General features: G+C 32.3%; 2 protein-coding genes across 2 annotated transcripts in view; one reads left to right on the top strand and one right to left on the bottom strand.

Annotated features, from left to right (window-relative positions):
* Nucleotides 1–27,777, bottom strand: part of Ssu72 (Ssu72 CTD phosphatase) — a 204,141-nt gene that overhangs the window by 117,492 nt on the left and 58,872 nt on the right. The gene's annotated exons all lie outside the window — the stretch shown is intronic.
* LOC136986246 (transcription factor HES-4-like) lies at nucleotides 400–2,399 on the top strand. The gene is made up of 4 exons (XM_067283746.1): nucleotides 400–973; nucleotides 1,096–1,191; nucleotides 1,521–1,608; nucleotides 1,701–2,399. The coding sequence occupies exons 1-4, from the start codon at nucleotides 806–808 to the stop codon at nucleotides 2,219–2,221; spliced, it is 873 nt and encodes a 290-aa protein (XP_067139847.1). The 5' UTR covers nucleotides 400–805; the 3' UTR covers nucleotides 2,222–2,399.

The raw sequence follows: 27,777 nt of genomic DNA, 5'->3' as shown, positions 1-27,777 counted from the left end.
CTCCGTCTGTTGCCCAATGACTGTACACACCTTCTGTGCAGATGACGCTCGTCTGCCTTGGAATTTTTAACTGATGGAACTCGCTAACAGATGTTGCACATCCACCTTTTTTTATATATACATTTATACACTAAACGGTGAAGAAGTTACGCTGTAAACACCGAATTTGTCATCTGCCCCTTGCAATGGGCTTAAAATACCATTAAAACTACGGAAACGCGCACCCTCTCCGGACGGTGTCTTCACGCGAAAGTCGAATTTTTATTTAAAATATATATATATATTTTTTTTAAAAAATACGTTTTAAAATAGAATAATCCAAGTGTTTATGGTGGCATGCAAAATGGCGAAAGTAGAAATTGGTATATAAAAAAAGAATGCTGCCACAATTTACGAACAGATGTAACAACATCTCAGGAAGTGTGTGCAGAAGTTTAAAAAATAGGCAAAGGGGGTAGCAGCGCCCGTGTCCATACGCGTGCCAAGTAGAATAAGGAGCTTTGTGACAAACTGGTTCCCAGCCAACTGTGTGTTGTTTACATATGATATCCCTCGTATGTCGAAGGAGGAGGAGTCTTCCCACGTTCCTTCTCTACTGATAAAAACTTCTGGCACGTGCACAGACGGCGGCAGATGTCTTGGCGGGCAACCACTAACCAATCAGACGTCGCATGACGCGAGCCGACAAAATCACACACATCAACAGAACAAGGGTGGAAGGCTGTGATTGGCTACAGGACGTGGATCTGACCGTGGGAACAGCTCGGACGGTGTTATCTCAGGCTTGCCGCAGCAGTACGCCTGGATGACCTGGTCGACCATAAAACTTGCCACCACCGGCATTTTCCCACAGTTTGTGTTGGCACGCGTTCGACTCACGTCTCTGCTATCTACTCTTACTCACGTGCGGAACTTCTACACTATAGCTATGCCAGCCGAGAAGGTTGCAACCAAATCTAGCGAAACTCGCCGAGTAAGTTGAGATCTTCTATTTTATCCATTTTTTAAAATTATAAATCTTTTAGAATTTTATTTATTTATTTTTTTAATTTTAATTTTTATAAATCTAATAAAAATTTTTTTTTCTAATTTTAGAGTACCAAACCCATTATGGAGAAGCGTAGAAGGGCGAGGATTAATAACAGTTTAACTGAATTGAAGAATCTGATCTTGGATGCCCTGAAAAAAGATGTAAGTATCTTTGGGTTTTTTTGGATTTTTATGCTAGTTCGAAAAAGTTCAGTTAAGGCCAACGTAGCAGAGAAGGAAGGAAATGAAATGGGGCCAGTGAACATGTGCTGCTTGCCTGACTTGTCGGTGCGTGCAAGCCACGCTCCCTGCTACCCTTGGGCGATACACGTGGCAGTTTTTACTTCTTCCCACAGATACGTTGGCCAGCTGTGCTGCCTCTATAACAATGGAATATCTCTGCTAATTTGGCTCTAGCTGTTTAGTTATTTGTCATGATTTTTAACCTTTATAATCTTTGTACTTATCCATTTTTTTAAATTAATTTGCAGAATGCTCGACACTCGAAATTAGAAAAGGCTGATATTTTAGAAATGACAGTTAAACATTTACGTAACTTACAACGTCACCAAATAACAAGTAAGTTGGATATCTCCACGAGATCTCTAAGAAAAGTTTTATATAAAATCTTAACACACTTTACTTATTGTTTTTTTCTTTTCTTTAAACAGCAGCCGTAATGGCCGACCCCAACGCAATTGGAAAATATAGATCAGGTTTTAACGAATGCGCCAATGAAGTAAACCGTTATCTGAACCAAGTGGAAGGAGTGGACACGGCGGTCAAACAAAGGCTTTTGAACCATCTCGCAAATTGCCTGACCAGTTTGCATTCTCCTCCACAATCGCCTACCAACTACCCCCTGAAACCCATCCACGTACAAGTACCCGATTCGCCTCTTCACACCAAAGTTTTCGAAGGAGTTCACCTTTTGCCCACCAGATTATCGACAGGAGAATTAGCATTCCTGGTACCACAGTCGCAGATAGACTTGTACAATCCTGCAACAGTTCCTATCAGTCCAGCAACGTCTGCAAGTCCCGTAACAGTATTGGGTTCCGGTATCTTAAGCCCGGCTTCCAGCGACAGATCGAGCCCGGTATCGCTTACACTGTCGAGTCCATCTTACGAATCCGTTTCTCCTGTTCCAAATGTTAAAGTGCCTACAAATCGGGTGTGGAGACCGTGGTGAACGGTTTTCTATGTGTAAATAAACTCTACCTCCGAAGATTATCTGTGATATTACAAACAAACAAAAAAAATTCCGGTTTGACCAATGTGCCTTACAAGAATTTGAAAATAATTTATTTTTACATATGTACATAATCATTTGTAATCATTAAAAAGAAAAGAATTTTTAAAAGTTTAAATGTTGTGTGTGTGTCTGTCCGTTCTTTTCTCTTCTAAAGCTTCTCTCTCTTTAGCGCGGGGAGTAGATGAATACAATAAGATTACATAAAAGTAATGATTGTGTAACTCTTAAAGGGGGTGAAGCAGCTGACGGGCTATGACGTCACCGATGGGTCGTGGGAACTAAGAAGTGCAGCCTCTCATGATAAGGGTATAGGATTAGAAGGTCATCGCATCGTAATTACATCCCACGTCTGCTCCTAGTTTTCTAATATTTGTCTTGCCGAAATTTTAAGATACTCTCCCTCTTCAAAAATTTACATTTTAAATTTAAAAATATCGCAATTAAGTTAAAGTATTTTTCATTCAAGCATCTCTAAAGGCACTTTTAAACATGTTCACATCTCTTTTTTTTTTTTTTTTTTTTTTTTTTTTTAAGTAGAAAGATTTCAGAGATGAAACTTCAAGATGAGAGGTCAGAGTATTTAGTGCTTTTTTATCATCGAAAAACGGAACACTTCCGCACTTGAAAAGCCATTTTTTAAATTATTTATCTTTACCTTTCTTTAATTTATTACCCTATAAACATTCTCACGCGTATTTTTGTGCTCTACAAAGTATTATTACTCTTGAATTTCGCTTCGAATCCTCGTTCTTCGCATGGTTTCGTGCCGCCATGGCTACTTTTTCGCGTTATCTTTTCCATGTTTACGGGTTATTTAAAGCTTTCATGGCATAAAATATGATTTATAAACATATAAATTTTATAATTATTAAGCATATTAATACTTGTTTATGATATCCATTGATTGATGTCCGTGAAAGCGATCTTCTTGAAGAGCCGCCGCCCGCTGCTCTTAGCTGGAAGTAATGGTAATTTACCTTTTTTTTTTTTTTTTTTTTTAAAACGATAAAATGGAATAAAATAGAACATTTTTTTATTAGTGTAAATGTTAAAATATCTTCATTAAAGTCGAATATATTAGGATTAAACGGTTATCAGCGATGTGAGATTGATAAAGGTTATCGTCCGTCGCACTTTCTTTTCGGAATACAAGTGAACAAGTGTACAAAAGTCAAGGACAAAGTCGGATATCAACAAAATATATAGAAATAAGAGTGCATTGTTCTCTGTAAATATCATTTTTCCATCTATGTAGGAGGTTTAAATTCTTGAGAATTAATGTTTGTAATGATATCGAAAAAGTCCCTTAAAAGTTTGTTTATGTTTAATCTAAATTATTTCGCCGAACTTTGACCCTTAATGATGCTCACTGCAGTCTATAAATGATCCGAGAAGTTTATTTATAAACTCGAATCATAAATTTTCGAATCGATAACGTCAAGGAAAAATTATCCGAATAGCAATTTTTTTTTTTTTTTTTTCCAAACGACAAAACCAATTGCCGGATGGCAACACTAAAACACATTTTAAAAAAAAAATGACGACATTCGAGTTTTTATTACGTCACGTATATTATTAATTAATTTACTTTAATTTATAACTTATAAATGTGTGTGATTAATTAATTAATGCTATTTTTAAGAATTAATATTTTATAATTGACTTCTTTAATATTAAATTTTACGATAATAATTAAGGCGTGTCTTTTGATTAATTCTTATTCAATGTATAATATCCACGATGTATTTTAAAATTAATTTATACAGATAAAATTCAAATTAAAAAATTATTATAATTTACAACTTAAATTTGTAACGATGTCAAATTATATTAATTACGATTCGTTAAAAAAAAATTATATAAATGAAAAACGAAAGATATACATATGCTGCCATCTGTTGATTTTATATGAAAGTAATAAATATAGTTTAAAATGTAAAATGAAAAAAAGAAAAAAAAAACGTTAAATTTAGGAAAAATTATATTGAATTTTTAAAAATTAAGAGTTTTTAATTATTATGAATATTTTTAATTGTATAAAAACGTGTTTTGAGTCGTGGATAACTTTTTATATGTGATAGATTTTTTAAAGTTTATTATTATATATTGGCTTTTAATAATGAATAAACTTGAAATTTTATAGATCAAAGCCGAGAAATTCAAGAAATATAACAGAAATGCGGGACTATTGATACTTTAACAAAACCACAAAAGATGCAACTTGATCTTTGCATGTAGAAACTTCCTTTCCATCAAAGTATTTAGTTTCAAAATAGAAATCAAATTCCACGCCATATAAAGGCAAGTTAAGTGAACGATTTCCTTTCAAAAATTCTATATTTAAAATATACATCATATAAAATAAAATAAAATAATATATGTAGATATAAAATTATAACATATAGCGCCATCTTTTGATTAAATTTTGACACATAATAAATACATAAATCGAGTAAAATTTTTCAATTTTTAATTGTAAATATTTAAATTTCCATAATATAATTAATTAAATTGTAATTTATTGAATTCTCAAAGAAGTTATTTGACTTTTAAATCGATAATTATCGAGTATAAATTATTTATTTAAATATAATATTTGCAGTGCCATCTGTTGAATTAATTAATAATTACTGAATTTAAAAAAAGAATTTTTATCACTTGATTATCTTATAATGAGAATGTGTTGTATACCTTTAACGTATTGTTTAACAGAACAATACTAAATGTCACGAATGTCAACCGCAGAATGTCGTTTGAACTGACAGGTAGCTTTCTTTTTATTATTATTGGGCCTCTCAACTTAAGAAAAATTACTTTTTCTCAAAATTTACCTTTTTTTTCTCCTTCTTCTTCTTTTAAAAGTAAGGTTGACCTTCCCAGCGGCTTCTCGTATAGCATTGGGTGGAAAAAAAGGAGATTGTGGTAGCCTATGGGCATGCTAAAGTCAAGTTATACACTTGGCGTGCCTAGGGACATATGCATTAAGTAGACATTAAACAGGGCACAAGCCGTGTGATATATTTTCGTTTATTGAAATTAGTTTGTAAATTGCTTTTTTAAATGTATATATTGGAAGTTTCGATAATAAAAAATCAGGAGAATGGAATTTACTGTTGTGCTGTATCGAGCTGATAGGTTAACATTCTACTGCAGCTATGGTGCAGTAGAATATTATTGCATAGATTTCTCTATAGGATGCCATACAGCACCATAGTTGTAATTAGATAGTTTTTTCCATAAATTTTCTATAGCATGCTTATACAATACTACACATCACCATAATTACAATTCGACAGTGCTCCATAGACTTTCTGTAGAATGTCACACAGTATTTGTCCAACAGATTGGATACAATATACAAATCCAGTAATTTCCATAACTGTACAGGATATTACTCAGTTGGCAAACAATTATCACCCAATATCCTGTATAAACCTTGCATTCCGTGAAGATTCGTGTATGATCTTTTATACCGTACACTGTCTAAGATTAGCAATAATATAGTATTTTGTACAGTGAACAATCATTACAGGATTATAGTTCATCCCTCATTACACACTAATCAGTAGCTTGGCAGCTGTAGTAGCATCTATTGTACACGATTTAATAACGTATTATACGCAACAAACTAGTATGATTCAGTAGCCTGTCCTTGATTACTGTATAACGTTTATCAGATGGCCTCGCGATAAGATATTAGCCTAACGCTATGGGAAATTTGGGTTCGAATTCCGGTCAGGGTCATAAAATTCATCGTGAAATCACGGGTCAAGGCGTTTTTCGATACACTTCACCCGTGTTTATGGCTCGATTGTTGTCCAGGTCTACTATAATGGGCGAAAATGTGACTAGTCATGTAGAATTGATGTGCTAGTTTACCATGGTGTCTATAATTCGTACAGGATCTGGATGTGCAATATAATGTGATCCTGCAATATCTGTGTACCACTTGCACAAAATTAGTAACTGCAAACTTGTACAGGATAGCATCAACAGTCCTGCATAAAGTATCCTGATTGATTAATTTATTAATGATATGTAGCATATCAAAGTTTACATGGCTGACCGTATTTTCGCTTTTTACGACTGGACATAATCTTCAATGATCAGCATGCTACATTTATATATATATATATATATATATACAGTACAATAAGCAACATAATCAGCTAGTGGCCTCGTCCATTGTGACGTGAAACAGCACGAGCTACTCATAATACATTATGGGATTTGAATTCGGATTCACTACAGAGATAGGATAATAGAATGCTATTCATCAAATGAGGTCTTAAATTATAATTAATATTGGCTAAATGATAGAATAAACTGAAATAAAATAACAAAAAGAAAATTAAACAAGTTTCCTATTAAAAAAAGAGTATTATTTTATGCAAATCATTTTCACGTAATTTTCCACGTTTTATTATCTTATAATTTATTATATAATAAACCTTCTAAATAGTTATAAAATATAACGTTTTAGAAGTCATTTCCTAAAATTTATCGAGTTATAATGTTCACCAGTAGTCGTCCCCCTAAGATAAAAGGGGGGACCTATCACGAGGACCTATCACGATTCGACGTTTTAACTTTATAAATCGCTTATATATCATGTTAGATGCATATTCAGGAGATTAAAATAACGTATCCATTGTTTTATTTTTTTTATTGCTTATTTTTTAATGTTACTATCCATTGTTTTGTATGTAAATAAGTATCACGTATGTTGCAGATGTTGAAAACGTGACGATATCCGTACCTATTGTAATGTGTTATTAATAGAAATTATGTGTTATTTGTACGAAACAAACGCATTACAATTTACAAAATTTGAATATTTTTTATTGTTATTGAACGGCCTTCACGTAATAAGCATAATTGAGGCTCGTCAGGTTCAGTGGCGCTTTATACCTAAGAGCAAGAAAGGCAACTGTATGTGGCCCTCATTAACAGGGGGCCTCAAACCAATCTTTTATAAACCCATTGTTGTAGTAAGGATAACGAAATTTAAATTTGGCGCCGTATCTGGGTACCCTAGATCAGGGGTGGCCAACCAGTCGATCGTGATCGATCGGTCGATCGTCAAGCCAATTTTGGTCGATCGCTCGCGATGTCTTATATGTAATATATGTATTATATTTGGAACTGAACGCAACAGTATGCATGCAGTTATGACTCGACACATAAGCAGTGCACCTCGTACTGAAACAGTGTATAAACATAGTACGTATTTCACACCTCTCCTCCCCTCTTATACTCTGCCTATGACAACAAGTCGATCGCGACACATTTTTAAGATAAAAAGTAGATCTTATGTACACAAAAGTTGGCCACCCCTGCCCTAGATTACCGGTATGCGGTGGTGCAGTACAGATCTTCCAGAGATCGCGAGGATATCAGAGAATTCGCCCAAAAATTCCTCGAAGAAAAATGTCTGAAGTCAACGCTATGTGGGGCGCCCTTATTCAAATTGAACCCCTGGGCCCCATGAAGCTGTAACGCGCTACTGTTAAGTGGGTGCATTGATACGAAATTTAAGAAGTTTCAGGAGAAAATTTTCAAATTTCTGCCCTTAAAGTGGGGAATAGCGTGGTTCTGATATGCAGAATTTGGCTATTTTCTTGGGTATACAACATTTCGGTAACCAAAACTTGGTACATCTTCAAATAGGTACGTTAAAGTTGTTAAATTTAATGGAGAAATGCACAAAGTAGCACAGTTTTTAGTAGGATGTATGTTAAAATTTATTCTAATTTATATGCCATTTTTTGCGTAAATCCAATTAATTTTCGGCACTAAAAAATTTGATACAAAAAGTTTTTAATATAATGAAAGGTTACGCGTAGAATAGGGCAAGTTACGATAAGATCTATGCAAAATTAGTGCTATTTTGGAGGGTTCTTTTTCCGTATTTTCAGCTAATTTTCTCGCTAAAATATCGATTCAAAACTTAGTATAAAAAATATTTATTATAATTAATTAAAGAATAAATTTTATGCTACTTGGCACGCTATTTTTTCCCCCTGTTTTCAAACTGAATATTTAAAATTTTGAGTCATCGCTTTGACGTCATGGCGATTGGTCTCGCCTCGTTAACACCGAGTCACGTGGAATATCGAACGGTTAAAACAAATTTCAAAATTAACCAATTACTCGCCGCGCTTATTATGACGTCTTTAAAGGCGCTGTAATCAGCCAATAAGCTTCATCGACATTGTTGTATTGCTATACCTGAAAAAAAAACTTTGTCTTCAACAAATATTTTAAAAATTAAATATTACAAGAATAATTTTTTAAAGTTTTAAATACAATTTAAGAAAATACAACGTTTTAATATTTTAAAAGCGTTATTCAAGTATAAAAGGAGGATAGACTGAAAATGCGAAAAAAATACTGAATTAGCAAATATTTATTTATTTTTCTTTATTTTCTTTTTACTTTATTTCATATTGTGCCCGTTTCTAACCATTTCCCCCCGTTTTATTCCCTATTTTCCTGTTTTCCTCGATTTTATTTTTTAGCTCCTTCTATTTTTTCTCATTTTATTCCCTATTTTACTCTATTTTTCCTATTTTTTCCCCATTTCCCTGTATTTTCCCGATTTTATGTCTGTCGTTTTTCTCATTTACCTCAGTTTTATTCACTATCTTATTATCTGTTCTTTCCATTATTTCTCCGCCTTTATTCCCTTAATTAGGGAAAATGTGGGGAAAATTAGAAAAAAGAGGAGAGAAATATCCATAGGAAAAATGTGGAAAAAATTAGAAAAAAGAGGGGAAAATTAGGGTTATTCCCTCCTCTTTTTTTCTAATTCATTTGTTTTCGTGTAAGAATGTGGGGGGAAACGAGGAAAATCGGAAATAAAATAGAGGTAATGGGAATAAAATTAGGGAAAATGTGGGGAAAATTGGAAAAAGAGGGGAAATATCCCTGATTTTCCCCTCTTTTTTAAAATTTTCCCCACATTTTCCCCAATTTTATTCCCCATTACCTCGACTTTATTCGCGATTTTCCTCGTTTTCCCCCACATTCTTACACGAAAACAAATAAATTTCTCACGATCATTATTTAACGAAATCCAAAAGAAACGAACTTAATCCCACTTTCACGTTTAGAAAACAGCTAGGGGGAATGAGTTATTAGAATCTCATATTATATATATATTTCTATAGGCGCTCAACAAAGGAGTATTCAAACAAACAAGTAAACTTACCCACTGTCCAGCATTGAAAACCCTTTACCCTTGACCTGTTTCTACAGGTGTAGAAGAAAGGCATCTATGGAACAAGTTAAAAAGTTTTTCAAGAACACCTGCGCTTTGTCATTGACACGGTCAAATTTTTTTCCACTCCCCCCTCGACACATTGAAAGGTGAGACGTTTAACTGAAAAAATAAAAAAAATATGAAGTAAAATAAATAATGATACCTTATACTAGTGTAAACAATTAAAAAACCTTTATTCACCGGCCGAATAAATTATAATCAATATTTAAATAAGTGAAACTTAAAGTTTTCTTTGTTGTAATTTGCAGCTGTGGCTTCATTCCCTGCCACTCTGGCTCTCTCCCCCTATTTTTTTCTGTTAGTGTCAACGACTGTCAAATATAAAAAAAGGGTGTCAGGAGATGTGAAGTGGGAAAGTAAAAAGGAAAATACCGTAGGTAGATACGTCGTAGATAATAACATGACTTGACAAGTAGCAAGATCAGATTGACAGTCGACAAACTAACGGATTTTTAGGGGTATGGAAACAAGGCACAGCTGCATCTTTGTGATATATCTTTAAAATATATATATATAAATAAATAAATAAAACATAACCAGGTGACTGGTTACGGTTATCTTCGAATTTTGGTTAAATTTAATAACTGTTTTAAAGCCGTTGGAATGTTTCTTAGTTAAATAAATTTTATTTAAAACGATGGTAAATATCCTCTGGGGTAGTAGTATCGTTGATTTTTGTGTTTAAAGCTTGTATTATGGAATTTTTCTTATCTTGAACTTCGAAATCTTTAAATACTGTACCGTAAGGTCTATGGTGGTACTTTTAGAATGGTATTTTAGTATGGATCTTTAGATCTTGGTTCTTTTAGAATGGTATTTTAGATGGTTCTTTAAATCTTGGTACTTTTAGAATGGTATTTTAATATGGATGTTTAGATCTTGGTACTTTTTGAATAGTATTTTAGATGGTTCTTTAGAACTTGGTACTTTTAGAATGTTATTTTAGATGGTTCCTTAGAACTTGGTACTTTTAGAATGGTATTTTAGTATGGATGTTTAGATCTTGGTACTTTTTGAATGGTATTTTAGATGGTTCTTTAGAACTTGGTACTTTTAGAATGGTATTTTAGTATGGATGTTTAGATCTTGGTACTTTTTGAGTGGTATTTTAGATGGTTCTTTAGAACTTGGTACTTTTAGAATGGTATTTAGGTATGGCTCTTCAGAATTTAGTATTTTTGGAAAATACTTTAGCATGGTTTCTGAAACAATAGTACTTTCGGACGATACTTTTAGCATGGTTCCTTCATGCTTATGATTCTCCCTTTAGTATGATAACTTAAATTTAATGATGGTATCTTCGAATCGTACTTTAGTCTGGTTCCTTAGAAGTACTTTAAGAATATTGTTTAAGATGGTATCTGTAACATACGGACATTCAGAGAAAAATATTATTTTTCTGTACAAAATAATCTAAAAAACGCTGCATTTCATTTATTCTTTGAATAGTAGCAAAGTGCAACGTTTCCCATTATAAAAAAGTAAAAAAAAAGTAATAATAATAAAATTAAATTCGATTTATTTTATATTATATTAAAAGAGCATTAATGACAATTTAAGAAGACAAATTACACATCTCTGTTATATTATGAATGCGAGGAATACAAGAGGCAACACTCGAAAACAGCATCACCATATGCTTAGCATTCTCGAGTTCCCCCTTTTAAAAAAGGTCAAACTCATGGCCCCCACTACATCATTGTCGCATAGGAAAGGGAATAAGTACTTCCTGGCTATTGTCGTCTATAGATGAATTATGCGATTTTGGACTCTATGGGCACACGTAACGGGTTTCTAACTCGATACCACCCACGCGGTTGTCAAAGAAAAATTGATAATAGAAGAATGCACACGTGACTAGACGTAGCCAAATTCAAAAACAAATTCATAAATCTCGCCCATATAACCTGACAATATGTGCTCACATCTGTTTAGCTCGGGGGGTTATCGACAACCCCGTTCATTGAACCGTTATTCATAAAGGTATTTCATTTTTTTTTTATTTTTTAAGAGAATTTTATTCAAAGTACATTACCTTGTTTATACCATTTATCAGTAGTTTAGTCGCATACTAATCACAGGTGTTTGAGAAGATCAGACTGAAAATCCAGAGCTAGAAGGCAAGATTATAATGACAAGCGGTATCATTGTTGTTAGTATCACAGATAAAGATCTTCACCTGTTTCTTCCGACTCCTATATTGCTTCTGGCTTCATTTTTATTGATGTAACCCCCAAAAAAAGTCAGCTGTGTCACTTGACTTTCTTTAAATATAACTGATGAATGATACAACACTTGATGAGGTTTCTCCTCTCTACTTTCTCTTCCCTCTTCATAACTCTTCATATATATATATAAAATGGGGGTACCTCTCGTTCCCGACAGCAAATATTCGTATCAAAGTCTACATTATCCTAATTTGCTGACAATCCTCAAATATTAGGGCGTGACCTTTTGGGATAATATACCTCTAGGGCTTCCGAAATATTCTCATTACAAATATTCGTGTCGTTAATGAGGTACTATACAAATATTTTGCATTAGAATTTATAATTGTACCTTTGAATGGTAAATTGGAGCCCTTGTGGTGGTACTGTACCTTTCAATGGTACTTCAGAATTTCTATTTGAATTGTACTGTACTTTGGAATGGTAAATTGGAGGTTGTGGTGGTGCCATTCAGTGGTAGTTTAGAATTTATAATGGTACAATTGAGTGGTACTTTAGAATAGTACTTTTAGAATGGTATTTTCTGTTTGTTGCAAGTTAAATAAGATAGGAGACGAGATGGTTTTCGGATAAGTAAACTTCAAAAACTTTCTTTTGTCAGCAAGTCACCGTACAGACAGACTGACTGACAACACTAAAATAAGGGATTAAAATCTCTTAAAGCATTCTTTGTTCGAAATCGTTTTGTCATCCTTTTTCTAGTTTTTAGGTCACAGTTTTGCGAGTTTGTTGAAGATATTTTTGTATTTAAACTCTTTCGAATGTCTAATATTTGTAAAAAGTACATTTACTGCATCGTAAGAGCCAACAAATATGGTATTTTTATACGCAGAAGGCATCGTAAAGTTAAGATTTTATACGCTTGTACCTACTTATATATGCACATAACTTGTATATATTTTAAAATAAATTATATTAGAAGAGAAAAAACTAAGTTTTATACATATTTATGTATGGTTTTACATAGGAATTAACAATTAAAATGTATTTTTTTACACGCGAAACGAGAATATATCGGCCATACCATCGAGTCGTTTATGAAACTGACTGTTCACTCATCTAGAAAACTATCTGTTATCAAACTCTGTTATTAAATTGTTATTTTTACAACAAATACTCAATTCTTTTTTAAAATTTTTTCTGTAGAAATTCTAGGTCTTTGTCCAGTCGTAACATCCAAACAGTAAATACTCCCCATCCATTGTATTTAAATAACAAATAGGATTTAAAAATTCTTTTCTTTTATACAAAGGTACATTGTTCTGCGAATGGGTTGGCCATAAAAATCTTTTCTAGAACCCCTTAAGGCTTATCCTCTTACAACGACTCTTATATCAATACTCCTTTACGACTGTCATTAATGGATTGTTACTGCTCAATAAAATTCGACAAATATTTTGAGATAGATTCTTCCATTATTGAACAGTAAGTACAGGTCTATGTATTCATCCGTGTAATTTCGCTATCCGTTTGTGTTGAAGTATGGCATTTTTATGCAGAAAAATCCGAAAATATGGTAATTTTTCTGAAGGTAAATACAGTTTTACGTTCGGGAATCCATCCGCAATGCTCCTAAGTTGAGTTCGACGCTTCAAATTTTAATGCAAAGGGCTCGAAATCCTTCAATTTTCCTAAATTTAAATTGAACTTTACGTTTAAGAACCCATTTGAAATGCTCTTAAATTGCAATTGAAGGCATTAAAACACCAAATTTTACTACAAAATTAATATATATATATATATATCCACAATTTACCGGAGGGGTTAATTTCAAACTCCTTGTATTTTTTTTTATGTGTATAACGAAGATAAAAGTAACACGACTTTATTTCGCATTGATAATCTAGTTACAGACATTAATTGACCCGATTTCCTTTAAGGAAAAGAGGGTCACGATTTGAAGTACATAGATATGTGCCACAAGAAAACCCTAGGGCACCACAAGTATTGGTAGTTCTTTAATGACAGAGGAGGAAGCACAAGTCTAGCTTAACATCGATACACAGATCCAATGAAGCGATAGTAGTTTGCTAATCACCAGGCTTGGGATCTGTATAATTTCAAAGAAGGGCCCAACTTTGGTATCAAATTATACCGGTGAGACAAGATGGTTGTGGAACCGCCCAAACACTACTTAGCGATAACAGTGGGAAAATTGCGTCCTGGACTGTTAATCTGTAGACACGATGCGTGTGATACACCTCACTAATCGAGAATACCTTCCTTTTTTTTTTCTTGTTGCAAAGAGGGGTTCACCAGGAATGGCCCGGATGATTAAGTTAATCATTTGGACTTGTTGATAGTGTTTCCTGAAGGCAATCCATTTTGATGAAGATTTTCATTTTGTTGCAATCTAACCTAATGAATATACGTCTATCGGTTCCACTTTTTAATGGTGTCAGGGTGATATTTTCTTTAAGTTAATCGCGTGATTATTTAAAATTCAACCTAAAATCGCTTGAATTTGTTATATTTTTTAAAATTTCTAAGCAAAATTCATTTTTATTTATTTAATTTTTGTGGATTTTCTGGCGAGAAACTCGTATTTTTCTATTTTTAAACTGTCGCGCGGATATGCAAATTATTCATTTGCATATCCGCGCGACAGTTTAAAAATAGAAAAATACGAGTTTCTCGCCAGAAAATCCACAAAAAAAGTAAAATATTTGTTTAATTTTATTTAAAATTTGTTTAATAATATTAAATTTAATTAAACATTTTATTTATTTTAAGTCTAAATTGATTGTTTCTATACAGATTGATAGCTCTTCTAGTCGTAGAAGTATTTTAGGAAGATTTTACGCTTTAAATATAAATTAATATATTAAAATATAATAGTTTTTATCTCAAATTTTAATTATCTTTGACACACATTCAATGTAGGAACGTTACTTTATCAAGAGTTGTGTATGAAATCTTATCTCGTGACGTTCCTAAATATTCTTCGCGCTTCTAACATTAATCTACGCCTCATTTTATCCTTTATCTTCTTGATAAAATTGCTGATATGCCAGAGAAAAAAGGTGTAAAACTGGAGATTTTCACGAATTACTGCCAATCGAATGTGTTATACTTCATCAATACTTTAAAAAAGTTATATATATGAGTGTTTATGAGTCTTTTTTTTTTTTGGTTTAGTACGTTCTGAGAGTGGTCCTTAATTAAATATACACTTAAATCTTCTATAAAATGCATATTTTTTACATACAATTGCACAATTTACTCTTCTTCTACATCATCTATGATTAATTTTAAGTAAATAATAATTATTAATGAATATTTTTTACAAAATTTTATGTAAAAAAACATCCTCATCCTTCGACCGTTCCTCAAAATCATCCTCTTTTCATATACATTACACAAAAATGTAGATAAAACGAGGAAGATTTTAAATTTTTTGAAAAAATATATATAAAGAATCATATTATGTGTGTAAATTTAATAAATTCCCACCAATTAGACACTAAATTTTTCGAATAATCACAGTTTTAAGCACGTATAACACGTGGTTTCACAGCTACACAAATATTATGACAAACAAAAATACCCATGGGAGGGGGAAATCACCTGAAGAAATGGTGTTTTCTTTAATACCAACCTAGTAATAACGGTGGCCGGAGAAGGAAGAAGAAGAAGAAGAAGAAGAAGAAAAAAAAATGTCCACTCCCACCGAAAATTACCACTCCTAACGACAGGTGGACACATCATCTTTACCTCAAGTAACACACTAGTATATTCCTAGACTCATTGTGGGGAGGTAACATCTCTCAACTCCTAACTTTCCAGTGCACCCTGCAGGGTTTTAAGTGGTTCCCGCCCTTTCTACACAGAAACCAACTTAAAAATTTCTTCAACTTAGTTGTAAACATCCGGAAAATATGTCTTCTACACTAACAAGTGACTTGCTTTGGGTATTCATCAATCTCTGTCTAGACATTAAACTGCTCATTACACACACAACTGGAAGCTTCTAACACAGAAAAATCCTCTTAAATCTTAATTGTTTTTCTCTCTCTCCTGTTTGTTTGTGTGGTTGAATAATTTGTCATTGTGCTTCCTTCACTTCAATTTGTTTATTTTATTTTCTAACCACTCCTTTGGATAATATTAAATATATATATATATATATAAAGACCCAGTTAATGCCTGTTACTGTTGAGTGTGAGCTGCATTTTAATGTGTTTAAACTTTACTTAAGTGGATTTATTTACTTATACAATGCTTTTTTTTATGTTAAATATTCATTTTTTTTGTATGTTTAATGTATGTAATTTGTGTACATAAGTTTTTATTAGCACTGGATTATATTTAACACCGCATAATGTGTTGCTTCTGCTTGATATTTATGACAAAAATTAGCTGTAAATACGTATTTTCCGTAGTTAATTCTATATTTATGGTTAATTCCATATTTAAGGGTGTACACATTCTCAGTATATAGGCCTACTCCAATGTGCCATAAATACATATGTATTATATATCACTCCAATAAGCAAAACTCATATAAAAATCATAACAGACACATAGAATATCATATAAAACATGCAATATGATAATCATATACCATAAATGGTACATATGATACATTCTGTACGGTCCAAAGTAACTAAATCATTAATTTTAAGACACTAACTTCTATGTTATCAAGGAACAGGCACAATATCCCATAGAATATGGATCCTATAGGAGTATAGGATCCATATTCTGTGAAATATTGTGCCTATTTCTGATGTGTTTCTTGTATTCAATACCTTATATGCCATATTCTGTTTCTTCAAGTAAGCACATAGAGTTGTTTTTTGCCATAATGAATGTACCAATGCCCATAAATTAATAATAAATTTCATATATTATCATAAATATCTACAATTTAAACCTAATTTTAGGCTAAATCACCAATTTTAAGCAATTATTAACCACTTTCTTACCCCTAATAACTCATTTATAAATTTAAAAGAATAAAGCAATTTTGTGTATTAAAAAAAACCACAGATAATTGTTCAAAAAAAATTAATTATCTTCTTGAATATCATATAATTCCCTTTCTTAAATATAAAATTAAATTTATATTATCATTAAGGAGTAATAAATAAAAATAAAAATAAAAAAAAAACCCTATAAAATTACATAAATTACATCTTCTGTGTCATACGTTCACCACTAAACACCACTAAGCAACCTTAAAAAACCCAAAAATTCCCTAATAATACCCTTGATATATCCTTATAGAATTTTATTATTGTATATATCTGTATATATATATATTTTTTTATAGGCCTTAGGTGCAAGTTAATAAAGATGGACAATCCTATAAACTAGGTTAAAATACTCTTTAATCATCATCTTTTCCTCCTTCTTCTCCTTCCACCTCATACCTCATCCTTAACTAAACACAATCTTCTCCCTCCAATGCTAAATGATGATTTTTCTTCCTTTTTTTCCCCCCTTCTTCTCACTACAAGACCCGAAAATTACATAGAAGACAATGGGATCTTCGAAAAGTGATTTTTCTAAAACGTGCCACGGGGTGATTCCCAAACTCCACTTATAACAATGGTCTTGCAGGTGTTATCAGTTAAAGGTGTTATTTGGGTCACAGGTAGTCGTTTGTGTGTTTGAATTTTACCGACTCCGTCCACGTGACAGCATCCTGTACGTATGCGACCGTACGTTATTACTATACATCACGTTGTTTGTACAGTTTTGGTGATGGCCGAGCGGGTCAAAGATGTTTACCTTCCGAAACTTGGCCATTATTTTTCGGTATTATACGGCATCTCGTGGTCCCCTTTGGGTGTTGGTGCTCGAGGGGTAAGCTAATTTCTTCATTATAGGAAGAGAAGTTAACCAGAAAACTCGAATTTTGTACAGTACGTCTGGATGTATGTTCGTATCTAGCAAACATCGCGAAAATATTTAATTTCGATTAAATTTAATTGAATTTCGGCGATATTATTTTTATTTTGTAATTTTGCACATTAAACTTTCTAATTATTTACGTTTTTTATATATATATAGGCCTATATATATATATTTTTTTTTATTGCTGCATGAAGTGTATTCGAGCAATTAGCTGTACACTGATTTGTTGCTTGATAAAAACAAGATATGTCGAGAGATTTGAAAATAATTTTGTTTTTTTTTTTACAGAATAATTACATGTTTAATTTTATATCCCAAAGATTAAGATTTTAAAAAAAAGCCAGTAAATTAATGTAAATTTAAGTGTGTTTCGGTGCAGAATTAGGCTATATGCAAATCTTCTAATGAAGTATTTTAATTGGCTAAAGTAATTAAGGAAGATGTGTAAAAATGTAAATTTTTTCTTATAATAAGGCAATAAAAATGCATTTAAAAAAATAGAAAAATATTTTAAAAAATTTCTTCTAGAAAAGCTCAAAAATTACAGAAAATGCTTGCAGAAAAGCGCAGAAAATACAGAAAATGCTTGCAGAAAAGCGCAAAAATTACAGAAAATGCTTGCAGAAAAGCGCAAAAATTACGGGAAATGCTTGCAGAAAAGCGCAGAAAATACAGAAAATGCATCCAGTTAAGCGCAAAAATTACAGAAAATGCTTCCAGAAAAGCGCAAAAATTACGGGAAATGCCTGCAGAAAAGCGCAGAAAATGCATCCAGTTAAGCGCAAAAATTACAGAAAATGCTTGCAGAAAAGCGCAAAAATTACGGGAAATGCTTGCAGAAAAGCGCAGAAAATACAGAAAATGCATCCAGTTAAGCGCAAAAATTACAGAAAGTGCTTGCAGAAAAGCGCAAAAATTACAGAAAATTCTTCTAGAAAAGCGCAAAAATTACAAAAAATGCTTCCAGAAAAGCGCAGGAATTACGGAAAATACATTTTAGAAAAACTCAAAAAATACACAAAGAGCATTTAGAAAAATTAACAAAATAAAATAATATAGCTTTTTTTTTAAAAAAATTTTTGTATATTTATAACTTCATACAGTGAAACTTGTCTAAAACGAAAACCCGCTTAAACGGAAAAAAAGCTTCAGAACGAATCGTTTCCGGTTAATACAGGTTTTGATTTAGCGTGGTAGGAATCCGTGATCTTTCTTAATCATACTTGGCATGATCTAAATCCATGTCCGTGAAATTCACATTTAAGATGCGAACCAAATTTTCACAGTTGAAATTGGTAATTGGCGTGATCTGAACCCTCGAGTCTACGAAATTGATGCTCAGGATACGAACCCAAATCTTTAACATTCTGTTTAGCGTGGTCCGAACCCGAGGTTATACGTGCGTTTGCAACACATAACATAAACTTTATATGTATATACAGTATATATATATTGATTTAATTAAGTGTGAGGATAATAAGCATTATCACACGTGCTTTAAACAGCGTTTTATATATAATTAGGGTCATTTAAGGTGACCCCCTGCTACAGTTCCGCACGATTGATCAGTATAATGCGTCTGACTTAACGCGTGATCTGACCTCGAGTCTATGAAAGTGATGCTTGGGATACGAACCCAAATCTTTAGCATTCTTCTTAGCGTGGTCCGAACCCACGTGTGCGTGTGTGTGGCACGCTTTAAAGCTTAATAACTCCCGTGCCTTTTGTCGAAAATCTCCGAAATTTTTCAGTGACGTTTGTATATTAGGGGGATCGACGTTATTAAATTTCGGAGGTTAAAGGTCGAGGGGTGAGGAGATAAAGATGAAGCCACGTGTCGTATCTCCGATGGGGTTATTACCGTTTACAATTTTTATAAAACTCGTAATTAAGCTTTTTGCCATTTTAATAATTAATAATATAAAAAGACAGATGGCGGCACGCACAATTTTAAACTCCGGCCGGGAAAGTAACGCAACTCGTAGCTGAATATTTTCTTCTTCTCAAGCTTAAACATCTGTCGAAAGATTAGAAAATGTTTGAAAGTTTTCTGGCAACAAACAGCTGTTGAATAGACCGGAAAATGATGACGTTATCAGAATAAACGAATCGTGACAAACGCGATAATATTTCTACACCCATGAGGTCAGAAAATAAGAAAAAAAAAAAGAAAAGAAAATCTAAGCTTCAAACCGAGATTAACCTCCACAAAGATGGCCGCCGGCTACAAGTTTCCATTTATCTGTCACTACTTGAAAACTTCTATTTATTAACCCCTAGAATAAAGTATAACAAGAGCGTTTGACCTTGCGCACGAGCTCGACTTCCTCCCCGCGTTGCATACATTAAAACTGACCCGCGCTGATTAACATTAAGCATATTTATCACCTGTCTAGTACGTACTTACCCCCCTCCGGAAAAAAATTAGGTTGTTTTAACAGGTTCACGATATATTATGTTACGGGTCAGCTACTGCAGGGATGAGCTTCTATGTTAATGTCACGATTCTGTACTTTTGACCCTCGTGATTACATATCAACACTTAACTCCTCGTTGCTGACCTTATTTTTGCCGTTCTCTCTCTGTGTTTTTTTTTTATTGTTACGTGTTCATTTCTCGAGAAATGTTCAACAAATCATTTGTATTTTTTTTATCTTCGTAAAAATTAAAAAAAAAAAAAAAAAATTGAGTGCTTCAAGAATACAACTTTATAAATACATGATTTATTGATCCAAATAATACGGGTTAAGTGTATCATTAAGGATCATGTTATATATCAGGAGGCACTTCGTACCTAATTAATGCAGCAGAAGCTGACACTAGAACAATTTATAACTTTCTTTGGAACAAAGGCAGCATCAGATGTTAACAAAGGTACCTTCACATGTGCGGTATACTTATTACTTCTATAAATTATTTACATGTATTGTTTTCGAGATGTATATCCTTGTTTTGATCAAAAGATTCGACCTTAACAGTAATTGTATTTATAAACGTGACGTCGGGGGGGGGGGCGTCCCCCCCTTAAATTCCTAATTAATTTTGTGTTTTAAACGGGTTGGTACGTGGAGGAAGTGATCGATTTTTAATAGACAAAGCGTTCGGACAGACATTAAAGACGGACACGCCAACCGCACTTACGCATACGTGTCTGATCTCCATTTTAGTCTGTGCACGTGTCCAGTGTTGAATCCCAGAAGTGGTACAAAAAGAGTTTTCACCTTGAACGTGGGCGGTTCTAAGCAGGTGGCTCTTGAAAGGGGTTTTTTTTTTATTCCTGTGTTTACTCCCGGGACAATTACTTAGTGGGACGTAGCGTTAGTGGTAAGCGCTATTTATATTAGTGTTAAGTCATAAATATTGAGCATTCCGAACACGTTTAGTAGTGAACCATGAATGATTTATATTGGCAGAAATGTTAAAATGAAATTTCGAGATTTATTACCGCAGTTTTTTGGTGGATGAAACATTTTCCCTTATCTATTTGGTCCTACAGACACGCAAATGTGATCTTAAAGTATGATATTATAATGATTAGACAGTCATCCCCCTGCGGGGTTCGGTATATTTTATAGGATTGAAGGCCTTACGCTATAGTGACTACCTCTGAAGATCCCCCCTTTGCATCTGTTCCATATCGTCTATGGCACATTTTTAAAGAGCTTTATGAGTATTTAAAGTTTTATTCTCTCTATAAACACTAACATTAAGAGGGGTGAATCCACAAACGGGCGTTTAAACACGGAAGAAATGGATGTATACCATCGCTTACCCACTAACGGGTTTTCAATAGAGGAATAACGCATTGTAATCACGCGTATGAGGTAGAGGTTTTTGTATACTGTAGCCGGTTGGGGTAGAGAATTCGAGACGGGGGTTTCGAGTTTCTAGAAGGAGCAGTGGCGCGTGGAGGTGGTCCCAGATTGCTGTGGGCCTCCGAAAGATGGGTAACAGATAACGTTGATAAATAGGCAAAGTGGACGATTCAACCGCTGACAGATATTGTCTCTCATCAGATAAATTTCGGGTACAAATATACAATCTTAATACCTCTTTGTCAACCGTGTCCATCTATTGGAACATGGATGACAAGTTTACCCATCAGTTTGTCTTATTTAATATAGGGTTCTCTAACGTTTGATGACAACATTCAAGGCATATTAGGGGGGTCTTTAATGTTAGGGTTTGCCTATCATCCCTGTAAATTTTGTTAGATCGCATCTTAAAACCCAGATTAGAAGATTATAATGTTGTAGACTGGATGAAGGAATTTTCTCTTAGATAATTTCTGTCATTTGTAAATTCAAGTGGAAAATATTTAAAGAAAAAATTGCCATGTTCACTCGATTTATCTTGGTTTTTTTTGGATTTATTCCGCGTTTTTATGTACAGATATTAAGATAAATTATTTTCTTCTTATCGCAGTTTGCATCTTGGAAGTAATTAAAATAATTTGGATGGTGCAGGAAATGATTTTTTTGTATAATTTATCCATGATGAATCATTATCTCTTACTTACAATGTCCCTTGATTTAACTGTAGATTAATCTTATACTCCGTCGAATCGATCAGTACATATTTCAAATCATTTTCTTCTCGATAATTCTTAATTAAATAGATTCGTATAGGTTAACTAAAGGTTAAAATATGTCACAAAACCTTATTTTATGCCATAATTTTGAGCAATATATGTCTAAAATCCCCAGAATCCCCTAACGTGTGATGTGAAGTTTACTATCAAAAAAATATGATTTTTTTCTAATTTTAACAACATATTTAATTAAAATTTTGTAAGAATATATTCCCAAGAGAATTTTATAAATGTTTTCTTCAGTTAAATCTCCTTTTACTGTTTTATAAAGTCGTAAAAGTAAGCGAAAAGTTGGGAATCGCGATCTAACGGTTGAGAAGCTGTAAGTGTAGACTCGACGGAAAATATATGCGTATCTAAAACGTTTCATTAAATACTTTAATTAATTTAAAGAATTTAATATTTTAATAATATCTTAATGTATATTAGTTAAATTTTAAGTTAATTCTAGCAAATTTAGGAAGTTTATCTCAAAAATATTGTTAGGAAATGTTATAGGCAGGAATCAACTTTGAAAAAATGATGATTATTATTTTTTTTAATTAAAAGTCGAGTGTAACCGAATGATAGCTATTTGTAACTTGAGACGAACAATGTAAAATAATATAAAGAAAAAGCCTAAATAAGTTAATATTTGATTAAAATTTCAAAATTTATATGATATATTTTAGCAAATCAAAAGAATTTTTTCTTATTTCTAAAGCTTATAATGGCCTTAGAAGCTTCTTAATTAAAGGAAGACTCTTATACTTAAAGGAGAAGCTTCTTAATTAAAGGAGGACTCTTATACTTAAAGAAGAAGCTTCTTAATTAAAGGAGAAGGTTCTTGATTAAAGGGGAAGCTTCTTAATTAAAGGAGAAGCTTCTTGATTAAAGGAAAAGCTTTATACTAAAAGGAGAAGCTACTTAATTAAAAGGGAAGCTTCTTACTTAAAGGAGAACCTTTATACTTAAAGGGAAAGCTTCTTGATTAAAGGAGAAACCCCTTACTTAAAGGAAAAGATTTTTAAGTAAAGGAGAAGCTTTTGTATATGAGAGATCAGATGTGATCTTTCAGTTCTTTCAATCATGTTCTATCACAACTGGACGCTTTATAGACCATAAATTTTTTTTTTACTTTTGTAATTCTATAGAAATTTATGATCCGGAAAGCTTAAAATGAATTTTTTTTTTTTAAATTATATTGCGTGATTTTCAATACAAGACTATTAGAATTACGATTTTTTTTTTTTTCATTTTTTTTTCATTCCGAATCTATTTCAAGAATTAGAAATGGATAAAATGACCGAACCAGTTTATGATCACTTGTTATCGAGATCGGATACGACTTTTATTCTTATTTTTCTATCGTTAAGTGAACGTTTATGGAAGCGAAACTTAACTTAACTCGTTGCTATGATCTAAGTTTTTATTATTCTACACTTAGGAGGCCTGCTGAAGCTATACTTTAGTAAGTAGCTAGAATGCTCCCCCCCCCTTTTGTGGAGCTGGTTCGACTGTTCTTTAAAGTAATGTTAAACAAATTGATGAGTTACTCTTAAAAACAGACACGAAAAGAACTTTGACACTCGTAAATTTTCCTATCTGATTGTGGATTTAAGATCCTACGTTTGTATATACCTATATGTATCAATATTCATGAAGATTCATAAAAAATTATAATTATAAAATTGATTTTTATCTGTAAATAAAAGCTCTAGCAATGAAATTTACATAAGTAAGTTAATTGCAATGAGGGACGTTCAGGATGGCAAACATCACTTTAAATCAGTATAAGACGTGTTTTCGGGGGTCCTATCTTAATATTTCCTAGTAAAACGTGACCACGTGACACCCATCCAAAGATTTTAATGAGTTTTTGTAAAATACGTGCGGGAAAAAACTCCATTTTCTGAACGTCCTCTCGATGCTCCGACATCTCTCAGCATCAAAAGATATAAAAATAATTCAGAAACCTTAGCCTAATTTTATCCCCTTAAGGGACGAATTTATTCTGTAGAATGCTAACATTCAAGGGTAGATGCAAGAATGTTTATAAGGGCGCATTTATCTATTGGGGCCAACGTTCGTGAGCGGAATGGTAAGATGCTATAGGAGTCATAGCATATAAGCAGACACTGTCATAACTTTAGCATCGAATGTCGTAGCCTTAATTGGATTAGTTGTAAGAAGAGCAAAGATATCGTATATTTAAAAGCCTTCCAAGGTCGTATCTAGATTAAAAAAATAGAAAGGAAAAAAAAAAAACATGAACTATGTTGATTGACAGAAGATGATGCTAGGAGGAGGGAAGAGGAACATACTTTCAATGATTTATTTTTTTTATACATAATATATTTAATGATTTCAAAATGTTTTTCTCTTATATCCCCATCAAATGTCCCTCTCTTGAATGCAGAATTTAGTTATGAATATTTATTTCGGCATTATCAAAAGCTCAATTTATGCAAAAATCCTCCTTTTCAACAGATGTTCTTCTTCGTTTTCGTTCGAGTTTAATGGAATTTTTAAATTTATTTATTGATTAACCAGTGCATAAATCTGACACGATACCAGATATAATCTTAATCTTTGTTAAAAATCTCATTTGGTTGTTTTTTTAAGTCAACAAAATGGATTTTAAAATTGTTCCGAAGGTTGACGAGTTATATAAAACTCGAAGAGGAATACATATTCAAATTAATTACAATTAATGAACATAGTAGCTAATAAATATAATAAATTTATACCTTACGAGTGATTAATTAAAGTAATTTTAATAAATTTTAATTTCCGAAAATACTTCTCAAGTAATATCGAAAAGTATCTTATAATTCAAAACTTCATTTCCCAACCGGTAGATCGCAATCTACAAAACATATTCTTGCTTTCCCGTACTCTTAAAGGATGTTACCGACTAAAAAAATCGACGAAATGATGAAATTCGAGAATATTTTCGAGAATTATTGCTTTATTTGAAAGATATTCTACTATAATTTATTAAAAAAAGATGCACAAAAGCAGCGACCACTTCCTGCACCCATGGCTACTTCCTATGCAAGAAGTGACAGTTTTACACTGCTAAAACAGAATAAAATCAACGTATTTTGTTAAAAAGAACGAAACTAGATCGTTAAAAGTTATATAATTAATCAAAATATCCGATTAATAATTAGATTTATAAGCGTTAAAAGCAACGATTCTGCTGTAGATTCTACGATGATTGTATAGAAGAGATTGCTGCACCGATCAAAGTAAATCAAAGGAAATATTTGCTGCACCGATGACTTTGTAGTGATAAAGGTCTATAAATGCTAAACATAACATCTCTCTTCTGAGCAAACAGTCGAACATGTTACATGAGGTAATTCTAGATAACCGACTCATCTATTGCTGTCATCATTCCACATTCTGATCATTCTCATGATTGAGATCCCTTTCTGTTATCACGTTCGAGGAATGTTTAAGAATATCTAAGCCCCGAAGCGTGTATTTTGATATGTGACACCTTTTTTTCCCTTACATTTCTTCATTCATTATCAAAATAAAATGTTCATAAACATTTAAATGCTTCTCTCGAGATGAATTAACGTTTAAGTGCATCTGTTGTCACTTGAATGCTTCATTTGAGGTTGATTGACATTTAAATGCCTCACTTTAGAGGTTGGAAGCATTTAAATTTCTCATTTTTGAGGCTAGTTTACTCTTGTATGAAGGTTGATTATTTAGCAACTATTGACATTCATTAAGACATTTTTTAAAATATAAAATATTACAATTACATTATAATTTATAATTAAATAACATAGATAATTAATTACACAATATTTATAATAATTTACATTTTCTATATCTTTCGATATCAAAGCAATAACAGCTCTGAATGTGTTTAAAGTATATTATATGTTTCCCAAGTAGTAAGTCGCGAACTACATTTGTGATTTTTCGAATATGTTATCATTGTGAACAATATGTGATTAATTTTAAAGATATTGGAAATATTTTATTTACAAATTTATTATATTTAACTAAAAATAAATGAAATTACGAGAAATGAACTAAAAGAAATGACACCTACTGTATTTGTTGTGTGCTATTGTATCTGTTTTGTATGTTGTATTCTGTTTGTGTTGTATCTGTTGTATGCGTTCATTTATATTGTGTGTTCGCATTATATATTACTTATGTATTGTGTATATTGTCTGCTATATGTGACGTATCTAGTGTTTGTATTATGTACCGTATTGTGTGTATTGTCTGTTATATCTGGCCTATTGTGTGCTTATGTGACATATCTATTGTGTGTTATATACATCATATATAGACCAAACACAATACACACCGCATATAAAGTACACGTATTACACACTAGAGTTTGTATTGTTTGCTATGTGTGCTAAACATACGTGTTAATGTGTATGTTATATATTATAAATTGTTTTATGTCCGTGTATGTGGCAACCTCTTAAATTCTCAAGTATTTAAGGATTATTTACAATAGAAAATGGGGTTAAAGACATTTAGTTTCTACCGAAAAAAATTGCTGTAGGAAAGCGATTTTTTCCTATATTTTCCTTTTATTTTTCTCCTCCTTTTATAAGAAATAAAGTTATATTTAAGTGACCATTCGTACTTTCATTTGGTACAGAGCAGTGCCATTCAGTTAATGTAAAAAGCGTGTTCTACTTTAATGGATAAATGAATAAAAAAACGAGTGGGAAAGTTATATGAAAATGCTATTTTTAAAATAGATAATTAAACTATATTTTTTAAAAATTTAATTAATCCAATTGCCTGTTAAAGCTAACAGATCTACGCTATTTGGCAAATTATTGCATGGGAATTTGTAGAATTGAATTAGAGAATCCAGTAACGAATTGTATTACTTTCCCGGCAAGAGTTAAAATTGTGTGTGGCGCCATCTGTTATGGGATTTTATTTTAAAACTTTTTATATTATTAATTATTATAAAATGGCAAAGCTTAATTTTTTACGGTAAAAACTAGTTTTATAAAATTGTAAGTGCTAATAACGACTGGAGATACGACACTTGACTTCCTCTGTCTTCTTCATCCCCCCTCGACCTTTAACCACCAAAATTTAATAGCTCCAACCCCCCTAATACACAAGCCTACCTGCAGAATTTCAGAAATTTTAGATAAAAGGTACGAGAGTTATTAAGCTTCAAACAGGGTGAACAAAATCGTGCCCGCACACACGAGCACGCATTAACAGCCATACGTACGTACAAAAATTACCCTCGAATTTTTTTGCATTTCTTGACGTTTCGAGATGTACTGTACGAATTAGCAAAGAGTAATCTAGAAATTCTGTATAATTTAGCAAAAATTGTCAGGACTTTTGATAAAAATTTTCAAGAATTGAGAAGAAAATAGTCTAAAAATCTACAATATTCAGCAAAAAAATTGATAGAAAGTTTCGAGATTTAATAAAAATAAATAATAAATTATTTGAAAATTTGACAAACACTATTTAAAAATCCGCTAGAGTTGAAAAAAAATTATCAATAATTTCCAAGACTTAAAAA

Source organism: Centruroides vittatus, unplaced genomic scaffold (assembly GCF_030686945.1).
Source record: "Centruroides vittatus isolate TY-2023 unplaced genomic scaffold, ASM3068694v2 contig_1213, whole genome shotgun sequence".
NCBI classification, from domain to species: Eukaryota; Metazoa; Arthropoda; class Arachnida; order Scorpiones; family Buthidae; genus Centruroides; species Centruroides vittatus.
The sequence above is the reverse complement of the archived record's forward strand: the minus strand, read 5'-3'. Positions and strand labels throughout refer to the sequence as shown.